At 42.4% G+C, this 20498-nt stretch overlaps 1 protein-coding gene across 1 annotated transcript in view; it reads right to left on the bottom strand.

The window, feature by feature from the left end:
* The window catches only part of DOCK1 (dedicator of cytokinesis 1), a 254970-nt gene that overhangs the window by 222580 nt on the left and 11892 nt on the right, over nt 1-20498 (bottom strand). Inside the window, exons 4-17 of the mRNA XM_014308424.2 lie at nt 19993-20048; nt 17975-18071; nt 14849-14997; nt 11656-11791; nt 10721-10878; nt 9986-10067; nt 9196-9331; nt 8812-8884; nt 6923-7065; nt 4660-4785; nt 3412-3536; nt 3027-3125; nt 2007-2079; nt 170-273 (exon numbers count right to left, since the gene is read on the bottom strand). Coding sequence (XP_014163899.1) covers nt 170-273; nt 2007-2079; nt 3027-3125; nt 3412-3536; nt 4660-4785; nt 6923-7065; nt 8812-8884; nt 9196-9331; nt 9986-10067; nt 10721-10878; nt 11656-11791; nt 14849-14997; nt 17975-18071; nt 19993-20048 — 1557 coding nt within the window. The remainder of the gene's footprint in view (nt 1-169; nt 274-2006; nt 2080-3026; nt 3126-3411; nt 3537-4659; nt 4786-6922; nt 7066-8811; nt 8885-9195; nt 9332-9985; nt 10068-10720; nt 10879-11655; nt 11792-14848; nt 14998-17974; nt 18072-19992; nt 20049-20498) is intronic.

Below are 20498 nucleotides of genomic sequence, written 5' to 3'. Positions count from 1 at the left end.
CATACTAAAGGTTTAACACTCAATCTCTCATATAAACCAACTGCTCAGGACTTGCTGCTTAGTTTGATTTAACAGCAGAGTTCAAAACACATTTTCCAATGTAATTCTGGAACAGAATTCCCCAGAAGTCAGTCAGTGGAGCTTCCCTGCTGGGAAGTCAAAATTCTACCTTGTAAACTATAAGGTCGTGCTCTCCATCCCTCAGAGTTGTCCCATCATATCTCATGAGCTTCACAAATGCCAGAGCAAATATTTTCTCAGATTTGTCTTTAGCTGTTACCAAAAAAAAAAAAAAAAAGAAAGAAGAAAAAAATCACTACATAATTATTTCTACAGTCAGGACACCTAAATCTCACAAACATGGACAACCTGTCAGTGAGGGACCACAGCAAAAATTCTCATGTAAATTAAGTGTATAAAAAACTGGGGAAGTCTTCTAAAAGCAAGACAGAACCAAAAAAAAAAAAAGCCAAATGAATACATCAACAATAACCAGATGCTTCTTATTTCCATATTCTGTCTGTTCTTTTTGGAAAGCTTTATAAAGGCAAATTTTAAAAACAAAACAGAAATGTGATGCATTGAGAAAGCCCAGGTTTTTAGAAGAATGGCAGCGTTTGGGAGCTGGAATAAAGATTAAACACCAGCACTGAGGATCTCATCAGAGCACAGAGCCCTGAGGACAGACATTTGCAAGGGGAACATTAGAAGCAAAACAAAAACTGGATCCATAAATGCAGATGAAGTGCCTCAGTATTTTGAAAGCTGACCCATTCTGCAGCCAACAGGAACTAATAAAAATGCATTCAGCTTCTTCTTGGTCAAATCTGTTGGCAAAAGTTTAAAACAACAAAGCAAGAGATGAAGGGGAGATCACAAAGGAAGCAGAGAAGTAAAGCCAGAAGGAAAGTGTCATCACCTTGAGGCAGCCCAAGGAGCCTGGGAGAAAGCCCTGGAAGGGGCTCTTGTTAATATTTAGGAGAGACCTCTTTGAAATATTTAGGCTGTGGCCAACCTAAATATTTGAGTCATTCTAATAACATCTCTGACTCTGATAATTTTTAGCACACAATCAGAATTCTGATAATAATGACACTGAATTTTGGAACATTGTTTTCCTTAAAAAGTATCATTGTCTAGATTATTTTATTAATTTTCTTAATCCCAAAGTCTTCAATTACTGATGTTAAGCCAACAGTAGACTTTGTCATTCCCATTTGTTGAAGATCTTTATTACTCCCTATCTCCAAGATACAGAATACCACAACCCTCTGAGTTATTAATGAAAAGCTTTACTCCATTAGTAACCTAGTAAAAAATTCCATTTATTCCCTCAGGGGAAAAAAACTGGGCAGGGAAGGAAAAACTCAATCAGGATAGGTAAGAGTGAGGAAGATGTAACAGGAAAAAGGCGCTGAGATATGATAAAGTGTCACAAATTTAATCCTGCACAAAAAGCAAAGGCAATGATCAGCTCTGGACTCGGAATATGGGAATGGCATCCCTGCTCCAGGAATTCCCAAGGATGGTGCCTTGTGAAGGTTGACCTAGAGCAGAGGCTGGACAGAGTCACAGAATAGAGCAGGGATTTATTCCAAGGATCTCCTCCATGGATCCACCTTGGGCAGCACAAGAGCCCAGCCAGGGCTGCACCCAAGATGAACCAAAATGGCCCCAAAATGCACGGCCGGGCACGGGGTCTGTCACTGGGATCAGTTCTGCTCCATTTGCACCTTGCAGTTCATTGTCCCATTCCAGCTTTAGCCCCTGCAGTCCCACCCTGCTTGTTTTTCTCTCTCCAGCCCACGGTGTTTGTGCTCTTGGGCTGAGATTTGGATCATTTGTCCTTGGTGCCCAGCTGGAGCAGGAATTGTTTTGTCTCCCTGCTCTGTGCACAGAGCTCACCATCCCCTGATGTGAAGCTCAGATCCACACACTAAAGCAGCACAGAATGGGAAAATAGAAAAGCTGAACCTGAGCCATGAAGGAGAGGCTGAGTTACTCACAGTCCTGGGAGGATCTGTGGCGGAAGGTGAACCTCAGGTGGCTGCGGTTCACGTCCTCGATGGGGATGGCAACCTGGCAGTGGCAGAGGAGAAGGAAATGGTCAGGGCAGCACCTTCAGCCTCCCCCAACCCCATCCAGACATCTTCCAAATGATCAGTGAGTGACAATCCCAGCAGCACATCCATCCTTTCTGTCTACAGGCACGACAAGGCACCTTTGGAGTGAAAATTCTGGAGTGCGGAGCAGCTGCAAGGCCCTTGTGAGCACACAGCCCCTGCTCCCACTGCTGCAGAGATGAATGGATTCCAGAAAGCCACCATCAACCTCCAAACGTGGCAGTGGAAATGTTATTACCCCAGCAAAATGAGAAGGCTTAAAGCACAACCCAAACAGTGATGAGTCCAACACAAGGGGAGGAGAAGGAAATGATCAGGGCAGCACCTTCAGCCTCCCCCAACCCCATCCAGATATCATCCAAATGATCAGTGAGTGACAATCCCAGCAGCACATCCATCCTGTGCCATTCCAACAGCCCTTTTCACTCTACAGACACAATAAGGCACCTTTGGAGTGAAAATTCTGGTGTGGGGAGCAGCTGCAAGGCCCTTGTGAGCACACAGCCCCTGCTCACAGACAGACTGAAAGGATTCCAGGTTTGCAATCTCCAAAAGTGGCGGTGGAAAGGTTATTACTCCAGCAAAATGAACAGGCTTAAAGCACAACCAGCTCCCCACTGATGAGTCCAACACTATGGCAAATGTGTTTTAGCCTTAATATCCTGCTCTCCTCTAGGACAGCTTCATGGAAAGAGAGCAAACCATTCCTGAAGAGCTGCTGCAGTGTCCCCACACCAGTCATCCTGAACAATGGCCGAAATAAAATTCAATATGCAATAAAAGTCAAAGCCTTTCTTAGCTGAGCTATTCACAGGCACTGCATTTTCCCACTTTTCTTTCCCACTGGAAGCTGTATTAATGGCACATTAACACCCAGAGAAGTTATTTTAACAGTTTAAATACCTTCACAGTCTCAAACCAGCGAGGCTGCTTTACTTGGTAATAGATCACTGACTTGTATTCTGAGATGGCTTCATCACCAGCACCAGGAAAAATAACACTCTGCAAAAACAAACAGAAAGGGAAACATTTATGTCATTTAAACTCCACTTTTGCAGTCAAATAAACAAAAAATAAATCAGTGAAGTAGGTCAGAATAAGAGAGAATGCTCCTCATGAAACTGGTACCAAAATGCATGCATGGATAAGGCAAGATGTATTTAATGATGACAAAAGTTTGGTTGAAAATAAAACCTGGGACCTTAAGCTGACAAATACAGCTGTTGAAAAGGCTTAACATGATATGTATCAAAATCAAAAAGCCCCCAGACATTAAATACTTTAATACCTCTAATCTCTTGCCATCTTCATCATAAACAGACACTGTGACTTCCACATTCTTTGCTGTGGTTTTACTGCCTTTGTCAAAATCTCCCTGCACCAAGGTGACATAGATGTCATTTCTAACATCTCCTACAAGGGAAAGCAAAGCACAAAATAACCCACAATTCTCACAAGAAACCCAAGCACTTGGGAAACCAAGGACACACAGAAACAATGGCAGAACATTTCAAACACCGCATTTTCATTTATTTTATTTTTATACAACTTCTTTCAGTATTCGCTTGAAAGAAAAAATTTCAACACATTTATCCCATACAAAGGTATTTTGCAATTTAAAATATTTTAACAGCCTACAGGAGGTCTCTAATTTGTTACAGCAGGAAGAGGTTTGATGGTTTTGCTGGCCTGGGGGATGTATTTAGATTTATGGCTCAAAATGCTCCTCAGCTCCACCCCAGTTCAAGTGAAACTTTGACAATGAACTGGGGAAACAAGGGATTTCCAATAATTTTATGAGCCAGCACAGGATGCAAACAAGGTGCTGGGGCACTCCCACTTGTAGAGGAGACTGTAAAACATCTGACAGACATCTGCCAGCAGCCACAGGGAGACCTGGAACTGGGGTGGGCTCTGGAAACATCTCATGGATCCCCCAGAGTCATCAATCTGCAAAGGACACTGCAGGTTCTGCCCTCGCTCATGGCAGTTTTCATTTTGAGAAGCACCACGTTTTTCAGTTGGTTTTCACGGCTTTTGGTTTTCTGTAAACACCTGAACATGCACAGAATACATGTATTTTTACAAAACGATGTGGCTCTCTTTCAAATGCATTATCCAGATCTGGTACAAACCCTAAGAGAGCTGCTATCTCTAAATCAAGCCTGTGCCTCAAAAATCTGCTTTGGATTCAGCACAGGAGAGAAGTTTTACATATGCCCTTGCTATGGGGATAATACAAAGTGTGTACTTTGTGTACATTCTTTTTAACTGGGAAAAAAAGGGAGAATTTCCACTCTCACTGGGGTTTCCTGTCTTCTTGATGGGGGTGGGAGCTTTATTTATTGATGCACGTATTACCAAAGTATTTCACATTCATTTTTCATTATTTTTAACTTTTGATGATTTCTTTTTTTTTAATGCATACCATACCTCAAATTCATCTTTAATTATTTTTTCCTCCAAAACCTCCCATACATACAGACATTTAAAGCAGGTTAAAATATAACAAAGCAGCATTAATTAAGTGCCTTACCAGGCATGATAATCTCAGGAAAGCCCATTTTCCGAGCCACTGCTGTTGACCTGTCCACTAAGTGTGGAAACTCTTTCCTAATCTGATGGATATCTCCTGGAAGAAGTTTCAAAGTCACCCACAGACCTGTTGTGTAAAAAAACCACAATTATGAAACTGCTGGGATTTATTCCTACCTACTAAAGATTTCTTTCTACAACCTGAAAAAATGTAAAAACGTTAAAATAGTTAGGTACATTAGGATAACTGATCTTCCTTTACTAAAAAAAACCAGAAAATATTTTCAAATACTCAACAGATCTCATCACTTCACACAAAAATATGAGTACAGCACACAGAATTATTTCTGAATATGTTCCATGTTCTTTGTAATGAGATGTTTATCTTCCATGGGGAAAAAAGAGAAGGAGCAAGGATGATTTGCATGGAGAGACCCAAGGACTCCAAGCAAGCAACAGCAGCAGATCCACGCCCCAAACTGATTGATCACCACCCCATAAAGCTGCTTTTACTGCTCTGAGCACACAAATCTACAGCATCAGCTTCACACAGCTGATATTTTTCTGCTCAGTAGCAGAAGCTACTAAAAAGCTGCTGCTTGCCAACTAACATCAGGCACATTTGTTACAGGAAAAAGAAAGATGCCAAAGTGGAAAAAAACCCATAAAAATAAAAGAGAAACCCAACCCAAAGAAGCCTCCACTTGGTGAAGTGGCTGGCAATCAAGTTTAAGCACAAAATAATCACAGCAGCAATTTTCAGAAGAAAATCCTAAAATTAAAAGCTATGAAAAACACCCCAAAAATATTCATCCACAAAATAAATTGTGGGTTACCCTGTTAGAGAATTAACTGTACATTCATTTTTGTGTACACTTGGCAGCTTGTCTTTTCCATGGTATCTCTGTAAGAGTTTCTGGGCTGATTTGCTGCCAGGGATGGTTCTGACAGCTGCTACTTCACTGAGCTGCAACTGTACCTGCACTGACTGGCTAAGGAATAACTCCTGATCCTTTTTCTGTTTGCTTGGGCACTCTTTTTTAGGGAAATGAATCAAAGACACTGAAATGTTTCCTCCTGTGGGATACACACTGGCCACAGGTGAAAACAAGGAGGAGAAGCAGATAAAACTTTCCCTCATTAGCTAAAGGAGAATCTAAAAATAAGGTTTATGTAAAATTTTGTTCGCTATTGATTAGTGCAAAAATCAGAGGAAACTGTGTAGTTTTCCTGAGGTTTGGCGAGATACGGAGCAATACAGTGTGTTTGGTGGAAACTCTGTATGAATCAGCATAACTCCACATTAATCCAGAATTCCCAGAAAATATTGAAACCAGCATTGGAATAACTGGGCACAGACACCTCATGATCATGGGATCACACACAAAAATAAATCAACCCAGAGCAGTGGCCTGGAGAAGGTACCAGGGAAGGTTTCAGGGGGTTTGCCTGGCCCTGGCTCCTTCCTCACCTCCTGTGAGCTCAGGTCTCCAGGGGAAGGAGCAAAAATGCCCCAAGTGCAGCTGCAGAGAACAAAAATATGGGACAGGAAGAGAAGGGAGGGAATATCCCTTCCTTCAGCATGGAGAGGTAAAACTCCACAGCTCAAGGGCACAAGAGGTGAGTCCTTGAGTCATCACCTCCAGCAGAGGATCTGTCACGGGACAGGTGGGGTTAGAAGGGACCTCTGGAGATCATCCAGTCCTGCCAAGGGGAGCAGGTGACACAGGAACGAGTTCAGGTGGGCTGGGCATGTCTGCACAAAGGGAAACTCCACACCTGCCTGGGCAGCTGCTCCAGAGCTCTGCCACCCTCCATGGGAAGTTCTTCCTCATGGTGAGGTGGAACTTGTGTTTTAGTTTATGGCCACTGCTCTTCATCCTGTCAACTGAAAAGAGCCTGGCCCCATCCCCTGACACCCTCTGCATGTATTTATAAGGAATACTGAGATTCCCTCTCAGTCTCCTCTACCCAGAGTAACCAGGCCCAGCTCCCTCAGTCTCTGCTCATCAGAGATGTTCAGACCCTTGATCATCTTGGTCCCTCTCCAGCAGAAATATAAACACATCCAAGAGCTGAACAATGCTACAACATGCAGAGTCCACACTGGGCAGGGGAAAAATTATGGGGAAGGGGGAAGAGCAGGCTGAGCCCTGAGGAATGGGGAAAGGAGGAACAAACCCATACAAACAATTTTTTGATCCCAAAATCAAAACCACCATGAGACGAAGCAAATCAAGGTGCACAGAAAGAGCAGTACCTACCCTGACCCTTGTGGTTGACTTCTTTAGCAGCAATCACTTTGTTTATAACAGTCTGCAGGAAATCATTCTCCCCTGCCACCCTGGGTGAAAAACGGGATGATATGTTCAGCTGCTTGTGTCGAATGGCGTCATCCAACGCTAGCCTGGAGGATGCACATGACGACCAACACCAGGAGACAAAGGGGCACAGAAAACCAGAAGTCACAGTGACAAGGGAACACAAAAGATCGTATCACAGTTGTGACAAAGAGTATTTATTAGTCAACGCAGGACAGAGGACAGGAAAGGTAACAAGAAAGACAGAGGGAGATCATTAATCAGAAGAACGCTGATCTACCACAGAGAGTCCAGCACACCTGTGAGGGCTCTGCTCCCTCAGGGACAGGGACAGTCCTCAGGGAGCAGGGGGAGCTCTCCCACATGGGAGTCCCCAGTTACTCAGTGAAAACCCACAGAGGCAGTTCTCTTTTCTATAAATATTGAAATATAGATATATTCATAGCAGACTGGCCCTGCAACACCTCCAGGGTCACCTCTGCCATTGCACAGGTGGAGTGCCTGAAGGAAAAGCTCCCATCAATCTCACAGGGAAAAGGAGGAGAAGAGCAGACAACCCAACTCAGTGAACAAATGAGAAGATGGGGACAATAAATAAACAGCAGCATTAGGTGGCACTGAAGTAAATCTTGCCAAGTGCTTTTGACAGCCATTGTGCTGGTGGCCAGTGAATGAATACAAACAAAGATATGAAAACAGAATTCATGTGGTACAACAGAAACAAAGCATGGGATGAGGAGAAAAATGTGCCTCATATACACAGCCCATATCTATGTTGGAAATAACACCACCAGTGTTCACCCTGCGTTGGTTTCCACCTTATTCATGTCCTTTGGGATAGACTTTTTCAGGAGAATGCTCTCATTTATTACAGGGGAAAAAGAAAAATCACATTGTGCATATTTTTGAAGCTCTGTGTATATGGAACAGGAAAAATGATTCAGTGCTAATGGAGCAGAAAACTGGATGTTCCATTAGCACCCCCTCTGAAAGGTTCATTTTCATTGCATACTTCCACACTGGCTAAAAAAATAACTTTGCTGTTGTTTACCACACAATAAACATATCTTTCTTTTCCCCAAACCCCATTTTCCTTGAAAAATGGAATTGTACTTTGATTTTGTCATTAACCTGTCAGGACCTGCACACTTTGCAGTCCTCTCACCAGCGCTACACCTTCAAACCACAACGGCTTCCTGAACCGTGCCTATTTCTCAAAACAAAGTTAATTTATGATTTTATTATGTCAAGCTTTTTTAAAAAATAATATTAAAAGCCCATCTGAATATCCATTAGTGTATTAATCAAGGAATTTAGCTTCCACAACTATGTTTTGCCTTTTGGAACAGATGGGAGTCCAGCACATTTCACAATGGGAAAACTAAGCATCCATGTAAATTTAGTATTTAATTATTTATTTATTTACTTCATGTAAATTTGCCTTATCCCTTCTACCTTTCCTCACTTCATGGAAGTAAAATCTTAGGATTTATAGATGGAACATGATCTCTATTGATCTCAGGCAGAGCTAAACCAGCAGTGAACTTACTTTAAGCATTTCACCTCTTACACATTCTCCCCCTGACATCTTGAAACAAAGAGAAAACAAGGCTGCAAATTTGGGAATGCTTTAAACTCCAAAAACCCTAAAGTTTCTGGGGATATTGCTGTTGCAGCTAATGGCAAATTATCAGGGAAGATATATTAACAATATTACTGAAGAGAAAATATCCCATGGAAATAAATTAGCTTAAAATATTAGCTTTTTGTAAAAATCAAAGTTTAAATCTTGGTTTTTTTCCTGCTTGTTCTTGCACCTGCTCCCTACTTACGGCTGGAAGGGGATGAAGTGCTGCTTGTCCTCATCATCAACCTTCCCGTTAATGATGTCAGTAACATCCATCACTGCAAAGACAAACCAAGGGCACTGAATGAACTCAGCGACGTGGGAAGAGGGAACCCCCGGGGAACTGAAGCCACAGTGACTCAGAAGAGGGGTGGAATTATCAACTGTGGAATTTCAGAGTTGTCTATGGAATAACACGGAGCAAATGAGCTTTAGAAACTCAGCCACACAAACCCTGGTGGGGGCAGGATACAGCAACCAGTCTGATGGGATTTGAACAACTCTGAGTTCAGACAGCCCCACAGCAGTTCCACTACCCAATTTCCATGGAAGGACTGAAAAGGAGATGGAGAGAGCACCCCAGAGGTACCTGCCACCCCGAAGGGTCTGCGCAGCCCCGACGTGAGCTTCCTGGTGTTGTTGTCCCGCAGCTCCATCCTGCCCACACGCACGATCTGACACACAAAACTGATCTTCTCCCTCTTCAGGTCCTTGCTGCCCAGGTCCTACAAACAGGAGTGACATCAGGCTGCTTTCCAGTAGCTGAATTTCAAGTTCCATTTCAGTAGGCAGAGAATTTGCTGCTCAGAATTTGCCTTTGCTGCGCAAGCCTCTAACAAAATGTCCTCTCAGAGCAGAGCAGCTTTTGTAACAGTACTTCAACATCTTACTGGAGTTCTGTGCAAATTAATTCCTTAGGAGGTCAAACTATTTCTAGCAATTCAAAAGTTTAAAAATTCACTTTGGTTTTTCCCAGGTGTTGAGAACATTCAGCAGCCACTCAGGAGCAATGTCTCATGCAAGCCTCCAGCGAGCACAGAATCGTGGAATGGTTTGGGTTGGAAGGGATCTTCAAAATCATCTTGTTCCCACCCCAGCAATGAGCAAGGACACTTCCACTATCCCAGGGTGCCCCAACCTGGCCTTGGGCACTGCCAGGGATCCAGAGGCAGCCACAGCTTCTCTGGGGACCCTCCTCCCGCTCTTTCCCCCCTCCCAGGCAGCAATTCCTTCCCAATATCCCACCTAACCCTGCCTTCTGGTAGTAGCAGCCATTCCCCCTTGCCCTCCAGGCCCTCCCCAGCTCTGCTTCCCCCTGCAGGGGTGCCCCAGGCTGGTGCCACCCAGCTCAGCCCCAGCCCTGGGCAGGGCACACTCACGGTGAACACGGCCCGCAGGTTGTGCAGTCTGTCAATGTCCTTGGGGAGGCCACAGCTCGACCACCTCACCAGGTAGTTCTCACTGAAAAGAACAACATTTTGAAGACTTTTTGTTTAAATCATAGAGCAACAGAAGCACAGGATGCTTTGGGCTGGAAGGGATCATGAAGAACATCTCATTCCCACCCCAGCCATGGCAGGGACACTTTCCACTGTCCCAGGCTGCTCCAACCCCCTGAACCTGGCCTTGGGCACTGCCAGGGATTGGGAGTCCACAACCTCTCTGGGAAACCCTCCCAGGAAAGGATTTCTTCTTAATATCCCATCTAAATCCACCCTCCTTCAGCTTAAAGCCATTCCCCCATACCCTATCACGGAATGCCCTTTAACTTAAGCAGACAAAATCACCTTCAGAATTCACAGGAGACTTTTCAACCCAATTTCCTTATCCTAAGGAAACAAATATTGAGCAAGGAGCTGGCATTTCCCTTAGTGCACACAATTTTTATAAAGAAAGCACCTCCCCAGCAACCAAGTGTGGGAATTCTGCAGCTCAGCAAGGGCACAGCCCTTGCAGGTGTGTTCACCTCTGGATTTCCACAAGCACAGCACAACCCTGAAATGGACCCCAAGTGAAGGGACCTGCCTCTGCCTTTCACAGAAAATTGACTTTGCTAAGCCCCAGAAGTCCCTCAGTACCACCCCTGAGTGAGCACAGATAAAAATGGCCCTGACCTGATGAATTTGGATTCCAGGGGGTCATACAGAGACATCAGGACTTCAGCATCTTCTCCTATTTTACACACGACGTTTTTTAAATTTACAAATAAAGCAAAGGAAGGAGTGGCAGCAAACTTGGCTTGTCTGTTGATATCAATATTCTGCTTCTGAGACTGCAATTGAAGAACAAAATAAAGTTCAACTTAGCCCAACAGACATCCAACTGTTATAAAACTTTCCTAAAACCTTCCGGAAAGAAGAGGTGGTTTCCATTGAGTGTCTGCTCCTGTGATCTTTTTTCTGTCAAGTCTTATGACAGACAGATTTTCTGGATTGTCTTGAAGTGCTGCACCATAAGGAAAAAGTTAAAATAAAAAAAGAAGATAAAAAGGAAGAAAAGATGCCTTCACTTATTAAGGAGAGAGAAACAAATGGAGAAGAAACAGAGCCTCAAACATACCTGAAAAAAATCCAGCAACACACAATAAAAAGAAACAGAAAAGTTCTTCCTTTTAAAAATAAGGATTTTGAACTGCAAAGGTGCTGACAATTCAAGACTGAGAAGGGCTTTAAATTTGCCCCTTTTATTTCAACAACAAGTTTTTAGGATTGGCATAAAGAAACCACACAAGAACGAGGATTTTAGTCTTTGTGATTCTCAAACAGAAACTCTGATGACAACCTAACTTACAAACCTCTCACATGCACATCTGATATTAACCTACAAATTCAGCTGATTTATTCATACAGGTCTGAACCATAGATTCTACTAAAGCCTTTAAAGGACGAAAAAAAAAAACCCAGCCTAAGACAAAACTTCTTACAAAATTTTTAAGCCTGGTAATTCTCCATAAACACACCAAATCCCTCATTACCAATGCTAAAAATAACAGTCATCCAATTAGTTTACAGCCTTGTGTTTCCCAGGGAAAAGCCACAGAGTCTCTCACTTTTTCCTCCTGCAGCCTCTCCTCCACTTGCTTGGAAGCTATTTCATGTGCTCTGAAAAGGCTGATGGTGCTGGTCTGCTCTGGGTCCAAAATGTTGCCATCTTCATCTCTAACCACCAGATCCAAATCCAGAATTCTAAACAAGACAGAAAAATATGTTTGTGGATTAACAGTGCTGAAAGGAATGCACAAAAAGCACCTGCCAAATGTTCAACTCGCACACCTGACACGTGATGGAAAAGAAATTAGCTGAGACGTGATAATGCAATTTAACATGTCAGCAACCTGGGGATCCAAGTCACTCATTCCCACAGCACAGGGAGAAGGGATGGAAATGAAACAGCACAACAGCTGGGGAAGCAACTTCTTAAACAAATAAATTTGCCACAGACTTGGTCTCCTCCTCTGATTTATCCAACAGCCTGAACACCAAGTCCCAGCACACACAGCTCATGTCTCCCACTCCCAACTCATGTTTTACCCACACCCCACAAGATGAGGCAGAAGTTGTTTCCTTTTTTAAAGCAGAAGCCAGATCTCTGTCAGCAGGGTGTTAACATCCATAATTACCTTCTGCAGAGAGGAAGCTTTCTGCCACAATCAAATCCAGGCTCAGGAAAAACCTTTCACTTTTCTCCACATTTTCCAGCAGTACCAAGGGTTAAAAAACCAGGTCCCTTCCCTAAGAGTGCCTTTGTCACTTCCACCCCAATAAATGTGTCCCTATTTCCTTCTAACTCCATGATCTGCTCTCCCAGTGGAGCTGCTGTAACTTTAGAGCTGAAATATGTTTGATCAATGAGCTTAAATCGAATTTTCTGTGTCTGATAAGTCACACAGGGGTTCATGCTTTATCTGAAAGTAAATTCCATCTGGGCACAACCTGCAAGGACTTGGAAACAGGAGCTGTGGCACACAGAGATATTTCCATGGACTTGGAGGATTCCTCCTCACCCCTGAAGTGTTAAACCCTTGAGTGGGGTCACCACCAAACCCCTCCAATTAACTGCACTGCATTAATTGCAGGGGAGACAAAGACCACTCAAGCTGCAGGGTGGAGGCAGCGGATTTTTAAGCTCTGCTCTGGAGCTGGACCCAGACATCATAAAACTCTCCAGCATCCCCAGAACATCTCACTCCCAGATGAATTTTCTGGTGAGAAAATGGTTTCATCATTGAAAGCAAACAGAAAAGCAGCCAAAGTTGTTTTCCTCCTCCCTACTACTGTTCCCTGGACAGCAGCCACAGCAGGAGAAACACCCACAGAGCACTGGAACTGCCACAGCCCTTCCATGGGAGAAGCTGCCTGGGCCAGGGGAAAAGCTCAGAAATTGAGGCAAACTCTCATAACCCAGACTACAACACACCAATGTTTGCACTGGCTGTCAAAGGAGTCAAAGCAAACCCTCCTTTGATTCAATTCCTTTGTTTTAGCCTTTAACTTGCAAATGATGCTTGGGAAAAAAATCTGATTTTTTTTTTCCTAAGTGTCCCAGTTACAGATATTTGCAACTGAACCAAAAAAAAAAAAAAAAGCATTTTCACAACAAAATTACCTGACCCAATTTCAGAAAGATATTAAAATACAGATTCCTAAGGCCATTTTTGCTTCCTCAGTTACTCTGACAATATGCTGCAAAATCCTGTCTATATTTACAGAAGGAAAAAGAAAACTTATTTACAAATCAGTGTTTCACAAGTCAGGAAAGGTCAGGACATGATTAGGACATAAAACATTTAGAATTATTTGAGCTGGGACCTCAAAGGTGACCCAGTATTTATAAAGCAGATAATGAATTCATTCTGTCTGGATCCTAAAATCCCCATTCATGCTCCTTTTAGGCACAAGTGAAGGGTTTAGGGTTTTATTAGGAGCATATGCTATCTTTCAGTGGTGAGCATTTACTCAGAAGTTCACATTCACCTCCCTCCTGCACTCTCCAGAGAACCTTCTGATCACTTAATTAGCCCATCAGAACATTACAAATACAAAGCACAGCACAAGATGTTCCACTGGATCTGAAGGCTGAGCATCTGGAGGTTATTGAGAGCAACTTTTACCAACTCCTTGGGCAGATGGTGGAATCCAGTAGCCAAACAAATAATCCCAATAACATCTGGGTAATTGTCTGCAGAGGTACCACTGTCCATACCTCAGATTACAAATGATAATTACTGACTGAATGCAGTCACTGATTAATTTTTAATTTCTTTTTTTAATCCCAGCTTTTGCTGATGAAGTACACGAGCAGAAATATGGCAAGTTTGGCAGTTCTTAAGGAATTAAACAAAAATAAATGAAATATGGTGAGATATTTACATCACAAAGCATTGAAAGACTGAGTTGATGCAAACTTTTTCAGTGCAAGACAACAGAATCCCACACAATGGGCAGGACTGCAGGGAGCACTACAACATGTTTTGTCTCTCAGTATTCAAAACACTGCTTCCAATGATGAGGAGTAAGATTTGATTTCTTTTTTTTTTGATCAAAATGCAAAATCATAATCGTACAGACAAGTTATAATCCAAAACTTGCATTTACAGAAATTGTCTTTAAACCCAGCCAACCATCTGGGGAGAGAATACATCTGAATCACTGAAATATCCAACACATGCAACCTGCACTGCTTTTTGGGGCAGTATTTCCTTCCCAGCTTCCACTCTCTTGTGCTAAATAGCTCCTTTCTTTGATGAAACCTCCCTGCTCATCTCGTGCCACCAGCTGGATGCTGTGGAAGGAGAGGAACCAAGAGCTAAATGGTGCTTCTGAGCCAAATCCTTCAGCATCACATTACAGCTGAGTGACTCGAGGGCACAGGCAGCTGGTGGTGCTCAGAGGGTGACAACTGTTTGTGCCACAGAAGCAAGAGGAGTTTAAAATTCTATTTTCAAGGCAGGCAATACGTGCACTTTTGAATTGGCCTTAAAAAATTACAGCTTCATACCATTGTCAAATTGATGATACCATCAAGAGAGAGAGATGGATTCCACTTTACATATTACACTTTAAAGATGCTGCCTCAACTTCAATCTTTATCTTGCTGTAACAGAAGTGTGAATACACAAATATTTCATCTACAGCTCCAGGGGGGAAAAAAAGAATCCTCCAAGAACTCACTGACAGCTGATGTGTCTTACACAGGGTGATCTGGATTCAGGCAGAAAAACCTGGGAAATGCTGTTCACAAACCTGTTGCCATAATCAATTTTGGCAGTCACTTTCTTTTTCAGCTCCTTGAGCTCATCTTGGGGCAGGGTCCCAGAGAGGATTTGGGATCTCCACTCGATCAGGTCGTAAATCATGTGCCGGACGCTGCGGAACATTTCCCTGTTGTCCTGCTGTTGTGGGGGGGAAAAACGGGGGAGAAATCAGGTTTGAAGGCTTGGGAACACACAGGATCAAATGCAACTATCAATAGGAATCCAAAGGGCAAGCCTGCAGCAGCCCTGGAACAGGAGCCTAACTTCCTACAGCACAGAACACTGAATATTCCGAGTGCTGCACTCAGCTTTAAGGAGCTAAATAGGTGTAAATGTTTGGGTTTATGTCATCTTAAAACTTGGGTTTTCAGGCATCCAAAGGGAAAATGTCCTTTTATTGACTCCCAGGGTGGCTTTGTTCAGTGACCCTCTGCGCTGAGCAGAGCAGGACTGAAAATGGTGCATTTTAACAGCAAGAGGCTCAAGTTCTGCAACAGATGGGAGAATCCTTTCTCTCCCTGATTAAACCTCCACAGCAACACTTGAAAATCCCTCACTGGGCACATCAGTGCCATACAAGTCCAAAGGTAACTTTAAAAGCACAGTGAAACACCAGGAAAGACCTAAACTTGACAGGAAGTTAAATAACTTAAGTGTTTATAAAGCCTGGAACTGTGCATATTAAATACTGCCAGCAGCATATACTAACTTTCCTTGGCAACACTCAGTTAAGCTAGGAATAATTAAATAATCACAATAAAATTCTCCACTTTAAAAAAAAACAAAACAAGGAAAAACTGCAGAAGATGCAGGAAAAGAACATAATGACTCCAAGACTCTGGAAAAAGGATATCTAACTGTGAAACTTAAAGACTTCAGTCTGTTCAGATTATCCAAAGCTGGCTTGATTATAGTGGGAGAACCTTCACAGAGAGAAAATACCCATTATTAAAAGCTCTTTAATGCAGCAGAGAAAGACACAACAGGCACATATGGCTGGGAGCTAAATACAGACAAACCCAAATGGGGAAGAGGTTCCTGATTTCTGAGGCTGCAGGGAATCATAAAGCAGAGAGACGGGAAACATTCCACATCCCCTGCTCTCTGCAAACAAAAACTGAACACCCATTCAAGATTCAAACACAAAGTACAAACTGAATCAAGGCATAAACGTGGCCATTTAATGGGTTTTGATAAGCAAGATAGGGACAGCATGGAATACCCCTCAAGCCTGCAGACTGAAACCAGTTACCTCCAGTAAACCAATCCTGCCCTGACTGCCTGCTCTTGGATTCAAAGTCATTAGCAAAGCAATAAAGTATTGTTCAACATGGAATCATAGAAAGGAATGGTTTTGGAGGGACCTTAAAGCCAAGCCAGTCCCACCCACAAATTCCACTGTCCCAGGCTGCTCCAAGCCCCAGCCCCACTTCCCACCCTGGAATGCCCAAGGCCAGGTTGGACACTGGGGCTTGGAGCACCCTGGGACAGTGAAAGGTGTCCCTGCCCATGCCAGGGGTGGCACTGGGTGGGATTTAAGGTCCCTCAAAACCCAAACCATGCTGGGATTCCACAGCAGTGGAACCCAAGGGCAAAGCTGTTCCCAGTGCCCTCCTGAGCTTTTTTTCCTCCTGCTTTATTTCTGCCTTTATTTCTACTCCTCACCTCACAAACTCCCTGCTATTCCAACTCCTTAAAGCTCTCTGTTTAACACATAATCTGTTTCTTTTCATAGAAGATATTATCCTTCATCTTCTATATTGCCACACTACATCACTTCCATTACACTCTTACTCCTAATCTTTATTTTCATGGGTGTGATTAAAAGCCACATTAGTCAGCACAAACGTCTTCATTACACTCGGTGTCTTCATTACACAGCTTGCACTTTTATGATACAAGATTTCAAACATATTTATGGGAAACAGAGACTGCATTAAACCCTGCTTTAAATAAAGGAATTTCGTGTTCCCATTATCTTGTTACAGTGACCTTGCACAATGAGAGCATCACAAGCGTGGGCCAGGTCCCTTAAATCCCACAGCAGGCCTTGCTTCACAGCTGAACTGCACTTTTAAATAGAAATTTGAACTCTTGATCTTATTTATGTGCACTTGCACCTCTGGTTTTGTATCTTCCTACCAATAATTATCACTACAAATTTCTAAGAATATATTTTTATGTGGTTGAAACATTAGCATATCAAAATAAACAAGTATGCAAATTAAGGTGACAAAATTTGGTAAAAATCAACTTTGTGTAAAGGAATACTGAGAGGTTAAAGGCCTACACTGATAATTTTACAAAGCTTTCAGTTTACACCCACAAATTCAACACTAAATACTCCATTATTTCATAACAGAGACTGACAGCCTTAAGAAACGGCCTGAACACTGTTTCTTTAATAAAATTACATGTTAAATTACTCCAAATCTGTATATATCTTAAAAATAAAACATATATATATTATATATATATTATATGTTAGGTATACATAACATATATTTTGTTATAATATGCATGTATTTTATAATATGCATATATATTATAATACATATATATAAATATTATATTTTGTATAAATAGAAGATATATATGTTATATATGTATTATATGTTCTGTGTATATATTATACATTAAGTATATATACTTTATATGTTTTATATACACTATGTTTCATATATACTCTATGTTTTCTATATACTATATTTATATGTTTATATATTCTATATATTTAATGTATATGCTTTATATATATAACATAATAGAACCTAAACAAAAAAGGGATTGTAACTGCTCAACAAACTACTGCTAGAGCAAGGTAACACTCTAAAAAGAACCCGATTCTGCACAAGAAAATAAAGAGATTTGAGCAAACAGGCAAGAGATTTGTGCTTTAACAAGCACAAAAACTGACTGAGATCTGTGCTTTAGCAGAGATGATGCTACATGGATTTTGAGCACTGAAAGTAACTTTAGAAACAACAACAGAAGGGGAAATTCACTAAGAATTCCTTCAATAAATAGCAGTTCCTTCCCATTTCTCCCAGTACCTTTCCCAGCACTTTTCCCATCAAACCCTCCCAGTGTGAAGGTTTTCCTGAGCTGGCCTCACCACATAGAGCTGTCTCCAGATGATGGACCATTCCCTCAGCGTGGTGGTGACCTCCTGGATCAGGGGCAGCTCATTGGGGATCACAGTCTCGTGTTGGCTGAAGGGGAAGAGTTAAAAAGAAAAAGGCTGAATTAAGCAGCAAGTTCAGTGGGAATGAAGAACCACAGAATTGTTAAGGTTTGAAAGGAGCTTTAAGGTCATTGAGCACCACCATGGTCACCACTAAGCCATGTTCCCAGTGCCTACACCCACACAATTTCTCAGCAGCTGCAGGAATGGTGACACCACCACTGAACAGAGCAGCCTCTTCTATGGAAATTTTTATGCTGGTATCTAATCTAAATCACCTGATCTAGAGTAATTCCTGAGGAAGAACTGTTCATTTCCAAAGGGAACTGAGTAGAAGTGGGTTGGAATTAGCATCACTTCTAAATTTATAAGCAAAAATAAGATGTTATCAGATATTGCAGCACACCAGTAAAACCACAACACATGAAAGGTATTTGGATGTGCTCAGATTATGGAATCATGGAGTGGTTCAGGTTGGAAGGGATCAAAGATGATCTTGAACTGGTGCCTAAAGAATAAAGCAGGGATTTATTCCAAGGATCTCCTCCATGGATCCCCCTTGGGCAGCACAAGAGCCCAGCCAGGGCTGCACCCAAGATGAACCAAAATGGCCCCAAAATGCACGGCCGGGCACGGGGTCTGTCCCTGGGATCAGTTCTGCTCCATTTGCACCTTGCAGTTCATTGTCCCATTCCAGCTTTAGCCGCTGCAGTCCCACCCTGCTTGTTTTTCTCTCTCCAGCCCACGGGGTTTGTGCTCCTGGGCTGAGATTTGGGTCATTTGTCCTTGGTGCCCAGCTGGAGCAGGAATTGTTTTGTCTCCCTGCTCTGTGCACAGAGCTCACCATCCCCTGATGTGAGCCCAGCCCCACACACTAAAGCAGCACAGAATGTGAAACATAGAAAAGCCAAACCTGAGGCATCATTTCCCCCCAGCCATGGCAGGGACCCCTCCCACTGTCTCAGGTGCTCCCAGCCCCAGTGTCCAGCCTGGCCTTGGGCACTGCCAGGGATCCAGGGGCAGCCCCAGCTGCTCAGGGCACCTGTGCCAGGGCCTGCCCACCCTGCCAAGGAAACAATTCCTAATTCCCAATATCCCATCCATCCCTGCCCTCCCCTTCAGTTTAAGGCCATCCCCTCTCATCCTATCCCTCCATACCCTTCAGAAATTTTCCCACCTTCTCCTCATTTGTCCACTCCCACGGATATCAATGCACACCTCACTATAACATTCATTACTGACTGATTTATTTTACAAGAAACACCCAAGATAAAAACCAGATGAGCCCAACCTGCAAGGCCACCATACTGCTCTTTAATTGCTCTTTTTTTTTTCAAAATATTGGTCTCACAATGAAAAATAAGGATTCAATTCCTTACCACGAAGTGTCTGTGTAATTTGTTTTAAAATGAGGTGCCATGAAGGTAAGAAACACCAGCCAGATCTCTGAATATTGCAGAAGTAGGGTACTTAAAGGCAGTTTTGCAATCAGCAAGGAAGATGTCATTATGCAGCAATCTCATGATTAGTAGTTTGATCATTTACATATTTAACAGAGTATAAAAATAAATCAGGCACAAAGGAATAAAACATTTTAATCCTGTTTCAGTCCATTTCATACCTGGGTAATGATTTATTAATTTCACTCCACCTCCTTTTTCCTCTGCATTTTTTTTCCTGGTTTTTAACTCAACTTTTATACCCATGTTAGATTTCTACCTGCATGCCCAGCAAAGCTGATTTGATGCAAAAGGATCTGAAGAGCTGCTGAACAACAAATACAGCTCAAACCACTGCACACACCAGGGAAAGGAACAGGGAAAACACAAAATAACTTCTCAGTGAGGCAGAAAACTACATGGAAACAAGTGTAAGTTACTTGGAAATGCATTGAAATTAGGCAGATAAAGCAGGAAAAAGGAATTTTGCTCTTTTCAAACCCAACTTACCCTTTGCCTTCAACGATTGCTTCCTTAAGATGGATATAGGAGGCAGGGAATATGCCCTTGGAGAGGGAGGGAGAGGAAAAAAATGTGTTATTTAACCAGCTGCACACAACAGATTGTGTTTATTACCTAAAATATGCCAAAGCACTGCTGGGTGTGCAGAACCATTCACATTCTCGAGCATCAGAAGAGTTGTGTTTGGGACTTTTTTAATATATATTGAATTTTTGCATTGCCTGTCCTTTCAAGACGTTATTGCAACCTTACAGTTTCTCTGAAAAAAATATTCTAAATTCATCAAGATGCCAGAAATAAAACAATATTTTTAAAATAATCCCAGACAAGCTGAAAAAGCAAATTCCACCATCCACTCTTCAAGGTAGGAGTTCAGTTTTCTGATCATCTGGGAATGCAATAATAGAAATTCTTGGGAAACCACCAAGAATTCTTGGGGAAATAGAGCATGGGAATGTGAATTTTTACCCCAGTTTAAAAATATTTTTTAAAAA

Source organism: Geospiza fortis, unplaced genomic scaffold (genome assembly GCF_000277835.1).
Source record: "Geospiza fortis unplaced genomic scaffold, GeoFor_1.0 scaffold452, whole genome shotgun sequence".
NCBI lineage: Eukaryota > Metazoa > Chordata > Aves > Passeriformes > Thraupidae > Geospiza > Geospiza fortis.
The sequence above is the reverse complement of the archived record's forward strand: the minus strand, read 5'-3'. Positions and strand labels throughout refer to the sequence as shown.